At 39.7% G+C, this 15767-nt stretch overlaps 2 protein-coding genes across 2 annotated transcripts in view; one reads left to right on the top strand and one right to left on the bottom strand.

Annotated features, from left to right (window-relative positions):
* The window catches only part of LOC133437352 (mannosyl-oligosaccharide 1,2-alpha-mannosidase IA), a 231329-nt gene extending 217931 nt beyond the window's left edge, over nucleotides 1–13398 (top strand). The window contains exons 10-12 of the mRNA XM_061717291.1: nucleotides 5097–5269; nucleotides 9240–9355; nucleotides 12048–13398. Of these exons, the coding sequence (XP_061573275.1) occupies nucleotides 5097–5269; nucleotides 9240–9355; nucleotides 12048–12189 (431 nt within the window). The 3' untranslated portion in view covers nucleotides 12190–13398. The remainder of the gene's footprint in view (nucleotides 1–5096; nucleotides 5270–9239; nucleotides 9356–12047) is intronic.
* Nucleotides 2243–4264, bottom strand: LOC133441093 (uncharacterized). Its single transcript, XM_061718482.1, has 2 exons — nucleotides 3658–4264; nucleotides 2243–2899 (listed from the first exon to the last, which is right to left on the bottom strand). Exons 1-2 carry the CDS (start codon nucleotides 4225–4227, stop codon nucleotides 2417–2419), a joined length of 1053 nt encoding a protein of 350 aa, XP_061574466.1. The 5' UTR covers nucleotides 4228–4264; the 3' UTR covers nucleotides 2243–2416.
* Nucleotides 13399–15767: the final 2369 nt, after the last annotated feature.

Genomic DNA, 15767 nt, shown 5'->3' with positions numbered 1-15767 from the left:
TATGGCAGGCTGTGGTGGAGCTACAGGGCTCTGATTTGCAACGGCTCGTTCTCTGCTGGTTTTGAGCCTCAACTTGGGAATCATTAAAAGTGACCGAACAGAAGATCGCAAGCCGCTGCCAAGTCGGTGCGTTAGAGTGAACAATACAAGAAGATAGTTAATTTGAAAAGAAAGGGGGTGGGCCGGGGGGTGGTTTCTCATCCAGCCTTTTTTTTCTTTTCAATTTGTCACTTGAAGTCCAGAAACGATTTGAATTTAGGCCCCGTTTACACGTAGCCGGGTATTTACCAAAACGGAGGCGTTTTCATGCGTTTTGGCCGTTCGTTTACACGGAAACGGAGGTCCAAGTCACCAAAAACGATCATTTCTGAAAACTCCGGCCAAAGTGGAGATTTTCAAAAACTCCGTTTTCCCGTTTGCGTCTAAACAGAGGGAAACGGAGGAAAACGGAGATTTACGTCACATTATGCGACAGAAACGTCACCAGCAGCGTCATCACCAACAGCGTCATGAGTGCGACCGGTGTTTACAATTTGTTTGGCCACCGCGACCGGACTGGACCGTTATATAATAGCTCCATGACCGCGAGCGATGGAAGCTGTTAAAGCATTACTGGTTTTAACGCTTTTGCAAACACTTTTTGCCTGTTTGCGTTTGCATTCACAACTGCAGTATTTTGTCAACGAGCAGAGGAGAAGGACTGCTCGGAGGTCTGCAATTGTATCAACGATCTTACATCAACTTCATTCCGTTGGCAGGCAGAGGGTTGCGTGCCAACGGCGTCGGCGTCGTTTTTGGATCCGACCAGGGCGGACCGCTCGCTGGTGGGAAAACTTTGAAAACGAAGTTGTTGTCCCGGAGGAATGGCGTGAGAACTTCAGGATGTCACGGTCATCGCTACTGTCCCTGTCGGAGTTACTGCGCCCCCACATAGAAGGGCAGACAACTGTGATGCGGTCCCCGGTCAGTGTAATGAAAAAAGTAGCCTGCACACTGTACTATTTAGCTGACGAGGGTAGACTGCGCAAGACGGCAAACGCATTTGGTCTATCTAGATCTGCCGTTTCAATAATCGTCAGACAGGTGTGTAAAGCAATAACTGTGCACTTGGGTCCTAAATACATGAAACTGCCCACAACAGAATCTGCTGTCCAGCAACTTGTGCAGGGATTTGAACAGGCTCACGGTCTCCCTCAGTGCCTGGGTGCTGTGGATGGGACTCATGTGGAGATCAAGCAACCATCAGATAATCCCACTGACTACCTGAACAGAAAAGGGAGGTTTACTTTGAATATCCAAGCCACCTCGGATTACAAGTATTCTTTTCTGGACGTGGTAGTGAAATGGCCCGGGAGTGTGCATGACGCCCGTGTTTTTGCCAACTCCTCACTGAACACCTGCCTGAAAAATGGAAAAATCCCACCCTGTCCAAGGTACCTTGTTGATGACGAAGAGGCCATACCAGTTTATCTACTCGGCGATCCTGCATACCCACTGCTCCCATATCTCATGAAAGAATATGCAAATGGGGGACACACTGCCCAGGAACAGTACTTTGGACTAAGTTTGTGCCGAGCACGAATGGTGATTGAGTGTGCATTTGGGAGACTAAAAGCACGGTTCGGAGTCCTGAGAAGGGCGATGGACATTAATCTGAATGACCTTCCCTTTGTCATTTATGCTTGCTTTGTGCTGCATAATTATTGTGAAGCTTCAAAGGACAGGATAGACGACAACAGTGTTACTGAGGCAGTTCAGTACGACAGGGACAACCAACCGGATTCAGAACTAGCCGTCAGAGACAGCTTGACAGCAGAAGGGAAGAGGGTCAGGAGAATCCTCACGCAATTCCTGGATCCATAAAAGGGACACTTTTCTCCACTGTGTTTGAGAGAGAGAACCAGTGTTGTTGCTTAAAATTATTTCTAATAAGAAATTAATGTTAGGGCAATTGTGTTAACAAAAATGTTCAAAATGTCTGTGTGCACCTTTAGTAATTAAAACATTTTAAGTTTACATTTTTTGGCTTTTTTTTTTACATTTAAAGTTGTTTACAATAAGTCACTTGAATAGAGACTGCCAAGTCTAAATGTTTGGTTTAGTTGAATGCCATTGTTCACATAGAGATATTCCAAATTGTTATGTGGGAAAGCTTTGTTGATCTGACTCGGTTTTACTCTTATGGCGATTAATCACACAGACACACACCTGAATTAGTTTTCAGACTTTTTATTTCTGAACAGATCTGACACTGTAAAGAGTCACAAAAAAAAATGTCAGACAAACATAGTGCAAATAAGCTGCCTCTATAATACACATTTGGATGATTAAATAAAAGCATCATCCAATTAAACTTTTCAAGAGGCTTCAAGAATAACGCAGTGCAGGAACGGCCATGACTCACAAAAGGAGGTCATCAATCGTCCTCAAAAAGAGACCGGGTATATGAAAACTGCTGCATTCCTTCATCAGGTGTCTGTTGGGTTGGGTTGATGGTGCTAAGTGGTACAGCATTCCGTGTTCTATTGCCGGCCGTTGAGTTGTGTGGGAATGTGTGAAGTGCTGAATTTAAATTTGGGGGATATGGGCGTAGTGGTGTGTGTGCATACATCTGTCCATAAGGACCTCTTCCCTCGAATGGCATGCTGTAATGTGGCACTGGTGGGGGTGTATTCACAACCCGCTGCAGGAGAGCAAAGCCATCACCAATTGAAGCAGTAAGCCTATCAAGAGTATCGGTTAATCTGTTGAAGTTCTCAGACGCCTGTTTTTCAGAGGTTTCCAGAATCTCGACCAGCCTCCTCTTGATGCTTTGGTCCTCTTCAACAGCATTCTGTGACTGGACCTCAGCTGGCAGTCTTCTCTTCAGCCTTTCATGTCGGTGTCCCTTCAGTTTTGCCTTTACAAAGTAGACCAAAAACAAAATATATTAAAACATGGTAATTTGCAGAAGTAAACCCATCCTATACAATCTAATTTGATAACATAATACAATAATTGATGGTCTACATTTCCCTCAGCATAATCAAACTATGAACAAGTCCTTAAGACTAAACATCTCAATAAATTATTGGAATATACAGGACTGTCTCAGAAAATTTAAATATTGTGATGTTCTGTAATGCGATTACAAAAACAAAAATGTCATACATTCTGGATTCATTTGCAAATCAACTGAAATATTGCAAGCCTTTTATTATTTTAATATTGCTGATCATGGCTTACAGCTTAATAAAACTCAAATATCCTTTCTCAAAAAATTAGAATATTCTGGGAATCTTAATCTTAAACTGTAAACCATAATCAGCAATATTAAAATAATAAAAGGCTTGCAATATTTCAGTTGATTTGTAATTAATCCAGAATGTATGACATTTTTGTTTTTTTTTTTAATTGCATTACAGAAAATAAAGAACTTTATCACAATATTGTATATTATAACCTGAATAAACGCTGCATGGTAATGCTGTGACTAACATCTCTATGCAGGTGAATTATGTACACATCACATGAATGACAAAGGCACCAGAATATTCAAATTTTCTGAGACAGTCCTGTAGAATAGTATAACTGTACAAACAAATCATACACAGTTCAGCAGACACACAAAACTCTATTCTATGTTCATGAACATAAATGTAACAAATATATACATACATGAAGCAGGTCTCTCCTCTCCTTCACTCTGGGGGCCACACTTTCGTCACGTTCTCTGGGGGCCACACTTTCGTCACGTTCTCTGGGGGCCACACTTTCACCACGTTCTGCTTCAGTTTCTGACCCGACATCCTGCGCCGACAAGCTCGACAAGCCCGAGGAAGTCGATGGTGTGAATGATTCGTCCAGGTCCGTACTTTCAACACCGGACGACAACGTTGTAGTGGCCGGTGAACCACCCCACACCTGCTCGCAGAGTTCAAAGTACAGGAGTACTACTCTACCGTGTCCACTCTTACGCCCAGTGTCAACTGCTTTCCGGTATTTTCCTCTAACTGCCTTCAGTTTTGTCGTTAGCGAGGTCCGACTAACGTCCTCCTTCCGATGAGGAAAATCCTCAGAGGTCTCCGTTGGGTACTGTTCTAAAAACAGAGCCAGTATATCCCCATACTTAGGTTGACACGACTCCCAGTCAACACCTTCTTGTATCTTACTAGTTTTATAGTCTAACGTAACATTTAAAAGTAATTCCACCTCTCTGTCGGTCCAAACGTAAGACTCTCGCGCCATCTTGGAAGTAACTGGAAGTGGTCTAAACGTGTCAGTTGTTTATGTTTTTTTCCAGGATTCTGATTGGCTAGCAGGACTTTACGCTTCTCGTCACACTGCCCCCTGCAGGTTTGGCTGCTCATAGCACCTTAACAGCGTTTTCGAATGCGGGTCCGTGTAAACGAGGATATTTTTGAAAACGGAGAGGGGAAAATATGCGTTTTTGTAAATACCCGGCTACGTGTAAACGGGGCCTTAGACTCCAAATTCTGTATTATAAAACTGTGGGTCCATATATCTCACTACTTCTGCTGCTATTACTTCTAACAGGGCACCTCCCCCCTTTCCCCTCTTAAATGTTTTGTGGTTCAGTTTTCCGTGTGGAAGTGCAGTTTCAGTACTTCTAGCCCAGGGATTGATGTATTCTGTGGGTTTGTGAGAGTTGTAAACCATTTGTTGTTCAGTTTCTTTTTTCTGTAGGTGCAGTACAATGAGAAACCCTGCGACAACAACTTCTTGTAACATTCCGATTTTATTTACAAATGACCACATTTTGATTATTTAAATCCACATGAGTAAAAGAATAAATATTGTTGACTTAAGATTAAAAAATAGTGTTTTAAGAATGTTTCCAAATTGAAGCTGTTGCTATGCAAACACACATGTCCTTGCCTATGGTAACAACACACATTCATGTTGAATTAACTCTTTGTAGAACGCTCTCAAATTCTCACGCTCTCAAAAACAGAAATAGAAAGATGCTTTTTTCTTCTTTTTTTTTAAAAAGAAGCCAAAAAAATGAAAGGCTTCTAAACACAGGTAATGTTTTTGCCTCCATTTGCCATACATCAGTAAATAATCTGTGGTCTGTATTTTGTTGTTGTTTTTAGCAACTAAACTGGGACCAGAGGCGTTCAGGTTTGACAGTGGAGCTGAAGCCACAGCAACCAGGCTGAGCGACAGATACTACATCCTGCGACCAGAAGTCATTGAAAGCTACATGTACATGTGGAGACTGACCCATGACCCCAAATACAGAGAGTGGGGCTGGGAGGCTGTTGAGGTGAGATCATCAACACTGTTGTGAAGGTCACATGAACAAACATAACAAAAGCCTCCAAAAACAATGAGCATTGCTACTGGTGCTGACTGAGCTGCTAAGCTCAGTTTCAGATGAAAGCAGAACATGGATGCTACATAAACCCAAAATCAATACATGACCACCTTACAACATGAGTTTTACAGTAAATGCTGTCTTTGTTTTAAAGACACAGAGGTCAAGGCCTTCTGGACTTGTGCTAAAACATTTCTTGCTTTGGAGCATTTCTGAGTTGACAAATTAGACATCCGTACTATGGAGCCAGACTCTTCTCCTCCACTGTTCCCCGGTGGTGGAATGACTGACCAAACTCTGTCCGATCCGCGGGGTCTATACCTACTTTTAAGAGCAAGCAAGGGATTCAGCTCTTTAAGGAGCACTTCGGCATCTAGTAAACTTCTCAGCTCAACAGAATTAGTTAGAAGATCCAGCTCTTTGCATGACTCAGCACTGAGAAAGCTGCATGCAGTTAAGACAAGACGATTATCTTTTAATACGTAGTTTTCCTGTATAAAGCGACAGTTGTGTTGGGTGGGAAGGGAACACACAAAAAAAACTAAACCCTAGCACGGCGGACTTCGATGACTACAAAATTTCCCCTTGGGGATGAATAAAGCTAAATAAACATTTCTGCATCATTATGCAAATTAGGAGGGCTGCCCTTCTTGGTCCAGCTCCTCTACTATTGCTCATTAAACAGCAAGGAACAGTTGCGTAACCGGCGGTTTCCACATCCTTGTCCCAGGAGACTATATCCATTGGACAATATTCAGTCTTCAGTGAGGCCTGATTGTGTAAACAACAAGGCATGAGAGCAGCATTATACATATATTACAACGAATGTGAGGGGTATTTATGTTTATCCCAGTGTGTCACCGCCAATAGTCTTAATTTTGGACCGATCCTGCTTCTTCCTGTTTACTGACCAATAGTGGAGGAGCTGGACCAGAAGACCAGCCCTCCTCATTTACATAATGAAGCAGAAATGCATAAGGTAAAGTCAAAAGAGATGAGGGAATGTAAAAACAACCAAAGCATATGTAAGGAAAATGAAAAATATATATCTCTGCTTTTATTTTTAAGTATGTCAGTTTTTCGTCCTCCATACTGTACGTGCAAGTGCTTCATCAATCAGGAGGTTCGAAAAGCAAGCAAAAATTATAGTAACCATATTGTAATTAAATATTAACCACTTGTGGTCATAAGAAATCATGTTTATAGGCTCTTAGTAACCTCAATGACGTCAAATAAATCTGTGACATTTTATGGATTTTTTGATTAATCCCCCCCAAAATCATTAACAGCAATGAAAGGACTGTTCAATCTGGCAGGTGACGTTCTAAAACTGTGCTGATTTACAAACACGGGGACAAAAATGGTTGTGATAATTAAGTCAATTAAGACCAAAACCGTCTGGCAGGAGAAGTGGCTATTAGCTGAAAGTCAAAATGACACGTTGTAAATGAGGAGCCTGTAATTGACCAGTGATTCAGCATGTTTGTTTGCTTGCTTATCGCTTCAAAATAGGTCTCACAAATAAGAAGCTGCTTATCTGTTCAGTTTCAAGTAAAGACTCTCTTTGGATCAGATCAAATAATACAAAAGAATAAACATGACTCTTTAACTGATTATTATTATTATTATTTATTCTTCTACTATAGGATCAAGATATTAGAAATATCCATTATTTGAAAATGGTGGCATGTGAACTGTCACTCATCTAAAGACATCATACAAAGTCAAAGGAGCTAAGAGTGTCGGTGCAGCGGGTGTAACTTCCCAACACGGGCTTATTTACGTCATATGAGGAAAAATGCTGCTTGGCATGTTCAGCTTCTTCTAGCACTTTAAATAAAGTAACTTACATTCCCATCAAAAATAATAATAATAATAAAAAGCACATTATGTTAATACTGACTTAATGCTATAAAAGACATTTGCCAATAGATACAACTCCATACATCACAGACTTGCTAGAACCAGTTCTTTGTATCTTTGCTCCAGTAAACACATGGTACATTTCTTAGAAGAAAAAATGGGGAATGCTGATATGTCTGACAACAATAACAGTTTCCACTAGGTGAAGGTCCACTTTATATGATAGTTCAGATGGCAAACCCACCTCTGCACAAGGTTAAGTTGTATTTGTGAATGTAGCTTTGTACTGCAGTGTTCTCTGAAGAATCAGAAATTGCATTAGTATAAATGCTCAGATGGTGTTGCAGGACTGAGATGGATGTATATTAACAAAAGAGATTAAGTTGACAAGAGATAAGAAATTAAATATCACACATCACATTTTCTACTAAGTTAAAGTAATATTTGAGTTTCTTGTGACTTAGTTGGAGATGCATCTTTCACACATTGTCTCCTCTCGAAATGATCTGTGCATCTTCTGAGCACCAACCTCAGTCTCAAGTTTTTAACAGTCCTCAGCTCATCACATGTCAGTATTTTGGAGCAGGACGCTGAATCCCACACTGCAAAAACCCATCCACTTAGGCACGCATAAGAAAAATTTTGCATTTAAATCCAGCCCTCTGAAAATGATTAAATTAATGAATCCACTTTTGGCAAGGATTCTTCAGCTGATTTAAAAATATAGTCTGCGCTTGGTACTGCCATTTAACCGGATGAGTAGTGCAGCAGAGCCCAATCAGACGGACTGTTGGGACATTTTCATTATTTGTCGTAAGTATTAATTCACTGATAAGTCGAGTATTGCCCTGTAGTTAGGGAACACTAATACATTTTTCAGCGAAGACATAGTTCAACCAACTACAGCACAAACTAGCTTTTGCCGTAAAAAGGAAAAAAAACCTCAAAGTTTTCCAAATCAATATTCATACAAACCCTGTTTACAGAGCAGTACAGTATCCACAGGGCCGCAGTACAATAGAGTTGTGTTTACTACTGCTGCTGTTTTAATTGAATCATCTGATGTGTGGCCCTGTGTCAGCTTCGACTGCAGAAATGTGTCGCTATCAGAAAGAAATGTTGCCCATTGCTGCACTATGGGGTCACAAGTCACAAAACAATTTCAGAATTGAAATAGGGTGTACTTGGTGGACTTGCATGGTTTCAGCTGTTAGTGATTCATTTTAATTTGCTAAACAACTCATATTGAACACAGTTTTGTATGGTAATCATATCGTTTTCTTAATCCAAGCTAAATTAACTGAACTATAAAGCACATTAAACACAAGTATTGCCACTTTAACAAATTATTCAAGAGGAAGTTACTGCACATTATATATTTTTCTCCTCCCTTTGGTGCCCTCAGTTACCCCTGACCAGCTCCCTGATATTGTTTGGCACTGTACACTAGCTGGTATATCAAGCAAATTCACTAGCATGGGGTGAAGGCTGCGCAGAGATCACCCTTATTAATGTGGCCACGGACAGGACATTAACTGTGGTAAACTACACGGGCCTGGCCTGATGGAGTTAGCAATAATTTAGCGGAAGAGGAGAGATCAGGCTGACGAGTTTGACGGGCCTGTAATTATCAGGCGAGAAGGTTGGACGCAGAGTACAACAGTTCTGCTCAGGAACATCAAGCATTAACATGTCAGGGCCTTTTGTTAATTAGCATGTATAAGCCAGCTCTTTGTAGCTGCGGTAATAATGAACTAATCTGCTCGGCGAGCTCAGCCACTCTCCATTCACCCTTGTCAGATTTTGCATTAGTTGGGTTTTACTTGTGTAGCCAGCTGAAGTGCTTGACGAGATCCATTACTTTTCCTTATGCGTACACGGTTGGTATTACCAAGCAAAGGGTTTACTCTTTTTGTGCTAATGTAATCAGCAGAAAACCAAATAGTTTTTTGATCTTGTCCTCAGATTTCATAAGTGCAGTTTGCAGTCAAAGCTCATTTGATACTCACTCGTGGTCTTGTTCTCATTTGAATATGCCCTCTCTGCCCAACACCAGGCTCTGGAGCAGCACTGCAGAGTCGAGTCTGGCTTCTCCGGGATCCGTGATGTTTACACCACGACCGTCAACCACGACAACATGCAGCAGAGCTTCTTCCTCTCAGAGACGCTTAAGTAAGTCTAATTTCATCTCTTTTATCTCCCCACTGTGGAAAGAAAAGGCATTTTGATACTTGGATACGCAAACCATTGTTGCCATGACAGTTAAATGGGAGTCTATGTTAACTTTAAAAGTGATTCCAATTACGTGTCGTATGCTTTTTGCTCAAAAAGTATGAAGAGGAAACCCTCCATTTTTCTTCCCCTCATTCTCAAGTCATTGGGCAAACATTTCAGACTGCTAAATTATATCATATGGTGTATAAGATTAAAGTTTTTTTTTATTTTTAAAAGCAATCCAGCTTCAATCAGTCTTGTTCGACCCTTAATGTGCCTCTTTAGAAGAAAAATGACGAATCTAGACCAAAGACCAACTCTAATGGTGAATAATTTATATGTTCCAAGTAGTGCAGCTTTTTTCAAGTAATCAACGTCAAGAAATGAATTTCAGTTAAATGACACTATCAGAAATATGCCAGAACAGGACCAGCATGTATGTACTGCAGCATTTACGATTGTCATATAACCCAAATCATGTGGCTTACTGAGCTCAGATGCAGTGGTACAAGACAGTTTCTCTATGCGAGAGTAAATTTTCATACAAGTTTCAATTCAAGGTGTATTTTCGGCATCACTGAGAAATAGGGGATGCTGAGCTATAATTAGTTTTTTTTAAATCACAAGTTCTTATCTCTCAGTGATACTTTGAAGCTATTTACACCTGGTATTAAGATGGATCCTGAGTGATCCCAGGGAGTGTTTTGGTAAAATAAACTCCCACTCTCTACATCATTGAAGCTTGAAGAGATTAAAGAAAACAAGACTTGCTAATGTTAATATATTGCCAATTGGCTGTTTTGTGATGGTACTTTTTTATTTACAGAATGAAAAGTGAGCAAATAGAATAAAAACTTAATTAATATTTGGTTTGACCACTCCTTGCGTGGAGATGGTCTAGCCCAGATGCTCCATCTTGTCATGTAATTCCAGACAGACTTAATTGTGCCAACAGAGCGCTGTGGCCAGTTATGTGCTAATTATGTGGGAATGAAGTATAGCTACTAGTCACCTTCATCTCCAGAGGGCTGAGCCAGGTGCCTGGTACCTGGCGGGCCCGGACCCTTCAATCTCCATTCACCGAGTCACAAGCCAGTGGGTAGCTAGTTACTTTTAATTACATATTTGACTACAGTCCTAAAAGATAATTTACTTTGTGCAAGTATACACAGATACATTACTGCTGTTTTGAACGGAAAGGGTGGTCACATCAAATATTGATTTATATTTTTCCTCTATTCACAAATATATCTGTACAGCAGAGGGGTAATTTCCCCAGTAGAAGCAGTTAGCTGCAGCTCGTATATTAAATAAAGTTATTAAATATTTTAAATCTTTACATTTTTACTTTATTTTAATGCCATGTTTTTTACCTCCCTCGTTTTTCGAAGACAAATGGCTACTGCCTTATATTTTTTGTTTGTGGAACAAAAAAAAAACATTTCTCCTTAATTTCTAACAATGACAGCCATAATTTCTTGCTTATTTAAATTGGTAACATCCCAGTTAGTTCTTTTGATGGAAGTTTTAAGGTGACATGTTAAGTAAGGTTTGCACTTTTGAGCACATAAGCTCAGGTCTCACGCAGTGTGTAACATTGACTCGTGGTCTCACAGATCGGGGGGTTTAAAAGCGTACCGGAAGCATCCTTCCACTCCAAATACCCACTGAGTCTATTCTGGCGCTGGGCGGACCGCTGCTTGATCAATTCAATTTACACGCCACAGATTGAGCAAGCAGGAAGCCAGATATGAGAATACCATAATAGAGAATTTTCAAAGTAAAACACCACAAGCAGCTTCTGACTCATACATGGACATGAGGTCAACCTGTGGACACTGTTGGTGACCAGTTCAGAGGGGTTTCAAGGAGATTTGAATTGCGTGCGAGGGAGAGGATCAATTTAAAAGTTAAAAAAGCTTATTTGATTTAACATCACTCATTCTTTTTAACTGTACAGGACTGTCTCAGAAAATTAGAATATTGTGATAAAGTTCTTTATTTTCTGTAATGCAATTAAAAAAACAAAAATGTCATACATTCTGGATTCATTACAAATCAACTGAAATATTGCAAGCCTTTTATTATTTTAATATTGCTGATTATGGCTTACAGATTAAGATTAAGATTCCCAGAATATTCAAATTTTTTGAGATAGGATATTTGAGTTTTCTTAAGCTGTAAGCCATGATCAGCAATATTAAAATAATAAAAGACTTGCAATATTTCAGTTGATTTGTAATGAATCCAAAATGTATGACGTTTTTGTTTTTGTAATTGCATTACAGAAAATCACAATATTCAAATTTTCTGAGACAGTCCTGTATAATCTCAGAAAGAGGTTTTTATGGTGAGATATACAAATTTATACGAGCAGACTAACATGCGATTCTGACGTATTCTTAAAGCCTTTACGTGAACTTGTAATCTCACCAATTCAGCGGAGTAGGCAGCACTTTGAAACGTTCCCACTGAGACTTGACAATGGTGGAAAACCAAACGAGCTCCGTGCCTTGACCCAAGCTTAAGGTTGCTCTGATCACACAGATGAGAGTAGCTTTACTTATGTGTTTGCAAACACGTGGACCTTGAAGTACTCCAGTATGTGTGTCATGATTTTTCATTGAACATATTTGTTTTGTTTGCTCAGGTATCTGTACCTGCTCTTCTCGGACGATGACCTTCTCCCTCTGGAGGACTGGGTTTTTAATACAGAAGCCCATCCGCTGCCCATCATCCGTAAGAGCTGCCTGCAGGATGAAGCGACACAGGATAAGACGCTCGCTGAATAAGACCGAGTACCAGTCAACAACTGAGACAGTTACAGATGCATCTGCACACACAGAATTCACACGGAGATGGCAAAGCACCAATTCAGTGCAGGTTCAGTCTTTTCAGGAGTGTGTTACCGGCTCTCAATTCCTTTTTAGTAAAGGATGTTGTGGTTTTACGCTGTGATTGTATATCCTTCTGCCACTTCTCTTTTGTGGACAATCAAGACAAACATGACTTTCATGAAAAGATTCTTTTTGTCCTTCTTTCCTCTGTGAGGAAACCAGTACAACTTACAGACCCAAATGTATGGGAGGAGGTGTGAACCATGGTCCATGTTGTCAGAAAAAGAGAGAAACAATTAGAAAACCACTTTAGTTTTCTCCTTAATTTGTTTTTCTTTTTGGTTAATTTTGAGTGATGAATGATTCTCGTATCTAATTATTGCAGCTTTTCCTTTGTGACTACACTTTGACCAAAGGTTTCTTTGCATTTCTGTTTCCCTCTTTTGAATTTGAGTGTTTTTGATGGAAGGTTAAAATCTAAATGAGGAATAAAATATTAATGTACAGACAAACATGAAGTGTGACCCTCAAATCTGCCTCTAAATGAATTCTGATGTCATGTTTCTTACTGAAACAAATTTGAATTAATTTTTTAAAGGTTGGAGATGTCAGAAAAGTGGCTATGTCTTATGCATCCAGGGACCATTATTTAAAAAAAGGAATAAAAAAACTGTTTGTGTTTCCACTTGATACTTGGATGACTTTTTCCAACAAAGTCCTGTCACTTTGGGAAAAGAAACACATCATCTTAGCCATCTTCAAATGGGTTTTTGTGATTCTGTTGTAGTTCTGCTTCACCCTGCCTTCACACATGCACCCATGCGCCTGCCGTCACTGACGTTGCAGGCTCTGAGACTGCAGAGTGAATGTGCTGTACATACAGAGGACGTGAGTGACACCTGTATGAGCCTGTCTTAACTTTATTTTGTGTCTCTCTTCTTTTTTTCTAAAACTTCAGTGGTTATTTTTTCTGGGTTCTCTTTTGATTTTATTCCCTCAGGTGTTCCAGTAAAATATATAAACATTTGATTTTAAGTCTAGTTATTGCTGATATTAATTATTGTTATTACTTCTTATTCTCACTGTTTGGTTTAACTTTAAATGTGGAATATTTTCAAATACTGATATAAAAAAAAATAACAAAAAAACTGTGCAACTTTGTACATTTAAAACAATCTTGTGGTTGTGTCATTTTTAATCTACCGTGCCTACTTCTACACAGAGCCCAACACACATGCGTCCTTCTTTCTGGGCTACTTGTATTTAATACATCTTTCATAGCTGGAAGCAAGTCATTTTTGGAGGAACAATGTGCAGTGAAAAAAAAAGAAAAAAAAAATTTGACTCATCTGCTGTTTACATTTGTTTCAGTATTTGCTTCCAGGAAGTTCATTACAGATTTAATTAAAAGGGGATGTCTCGGGGTTGTGAAATGTTCCAGTAATCAGGACCAGAAAATGACTAATGGGGTTTAGCTGTTGCACCTCGCTCGCCATGTCAAGCCAACAAAGCAAGACTTCATATCATCCTCTCCAAGATTAAGCTGCACTTGCTGTCACCTGAATCCTAATTCCTGAGTAATAGCTTTAGGGAGATTTCACATTTGCTTCAAATGCCATAAGCACACATTGACATGATTGACATTTAGATTTTAGTACCTTTTTAAATGTCATGGATCTTGTTAAAAAATAATGTATACATCTGTGAAGGTGCACGGGGTTCAGTAGTGTAACTACCACACGACTACCACAATATGTATCCCTACATATGGGGTTTTTGTGACATAAATGTGAGGATCAGTGTCCATTTGAAAGTGCCGGAGAGGGGTGAACACCACATTAGTCTTTTTTTGTGCCTGTTCTCCCTAAATTTCCCAGCGAGCTCAACAAGAAATGACAGGACTGCTGTTTGACTTGGCAAGACCTCCAGTAGATGTGTAATGAAGTGCAGAGAAGCATCACTATCTCACTGTCACAGTTGCCCTCCAGCTGTCCCGTTCACGACAGCAGTTTTACTGGAGAAACTGGCATGCCATGCATATACAGTATCTAGTTTAAATATTAACCTGCTATAAACTGACAGATCTCTTCTCAGTCCACAAATTCCTTTCAATTTTCCTGTGAAATGTTTGAGTTCCTTATTTAGCCTTCTGAACTCGGACGGACAAACCATCGCCTTACACGCCTCAAATTCATCTATGCACAGCTATGAGGGTGGATGTTTCTTTTTTTTTTTTTTTAAAGCTTAAACAGAATATGAAGTGCTAAAAACAATCACCATGGAAACACAGCACACAGTCAGCACACAAGCATGACTGCCTCATGTTGTTGATTAGCAGCAGATCACTCAAAGGCACTTTGTTTTTGTGCTCATGACTGTGTACAACTGGAGTTCAGAACTAAAATCAGTTGGGGGATGGAGTTAAAACTTTTACTCTCAAGAAACCAGATGAAACTAAAGCAAACACTTATTATTGTGGAATAACTATAATTTTTCTTGACCTTTTCTTGGATCCATTTAGAAGGTACACCATGAAAATGTAGCTAATTTCCATGATTACATCCAGTGTTTTCAATCAAGATGCCAAGGTTATTGAAACCACAGAGGCTGAATCATCATCTATAAAACTGCTGCATGCAAATATTCATGCTACATAAACTTTGGTTTTAAGCATTTTGGCGGTTCTCTTTTTTCAGCGTTGCCTGCCGACTGTGTAGCACACAGCTGTTATATTTACTCTGAAAAGATGTCCGTCACAAGTGAAACTTCTCATCCAGCACTTAAAAGCATCGCTCTGTAAAACATGCTTGGTGTTATGAAGCTAACAAAGAGACTTCAGTAAATCCAGCGGAGCGTGCAGCCTCTGTTATCTGTCATTGTCGGTTACCTGAATGCATGTAGTTGCATGTTGTACTAATAAGGAAAATAAGAATCAGCCAGGTCAGACATTTAAGTTTCTTAACATCATCTTCACGCAACACCGGCAATCCTTGAAGCTGCTTTTAGATGTCAAAAAACAAAACATTCTGATGATGCATCTAAGAAGTACAACACGTCTGACCTTGGAGAAGAAGAAACAGAACATAAATAGCAGATGCTAAACACGCGAGGCAGCTTTTTTCTCCGACTTCTCTGCCAGAAAAAACAGTGATGTGACAGGCTCAGTCTCCTAACCTTCTATCCTACACCTACCTGCCTCCACCTTCAAAGGTTATCAAAGAGTTTCTTTAAAAAGCCCACAGAAGTATTCTGGGAAAAGTATTTCATCTCATGCACTTTTCAAAATAAACAACTCACCTGAAAAGCCGTGACTTGACACAAAGTTTCAAGTTTGAACACTGCTCCACAAATAATTTATTAAATTGGACATCACATCACAGCAACAACTCTGCATTCTTATTCCAGTATTGTTTTTAGTTCTACACATCAGCTTTCAGAATAAAGTCCTTGAAATGAAGATTCAAGTTAAACTTCTCCCTCCTCCTCCTTTTAACATTATTTCTTGAGTTGTTCCGATACTAAAACTAGTAAAG

The sequence above is a fragment of the Cololabis saira genome, chromosome 3 (genome assembly GCF_033807715.1).
Source record: "Cololabis saira isolate AMF1-May2022 chromosome 3, fColSai1.1, whole genome shotgun sequence".
Classification (NCBI taxonomy): Eukaryota; Metazoa; Chordata; class Actinopteri; order Beloniformes; family Belonidae; genus Cololabis; species Cololabis saira.
Note: the sequence above shows the minus strand (reverse complement) of the source record. Positions and strands in the feature narration are given on the sequence as shown.

What these genes read in the sequence shown, in the direction of transcription:
- LOC133441093 (XM_061718482.1), bottom strand. Translation starts at nt 4,227, where the DNA reads ATGGCGCGAGAGTCTTACGTTTGGACCGACAGAGAGGTGGAATTACTT. An exon ending in AGAGGAGAGACCTGCTTCAT is followed by an intron (nt 2,900 to 3,657) that starts GTATGTATATAT and finishes TACTTTGTAAAG; the next exon opens with GCAAAACTGAAGGGACACCG.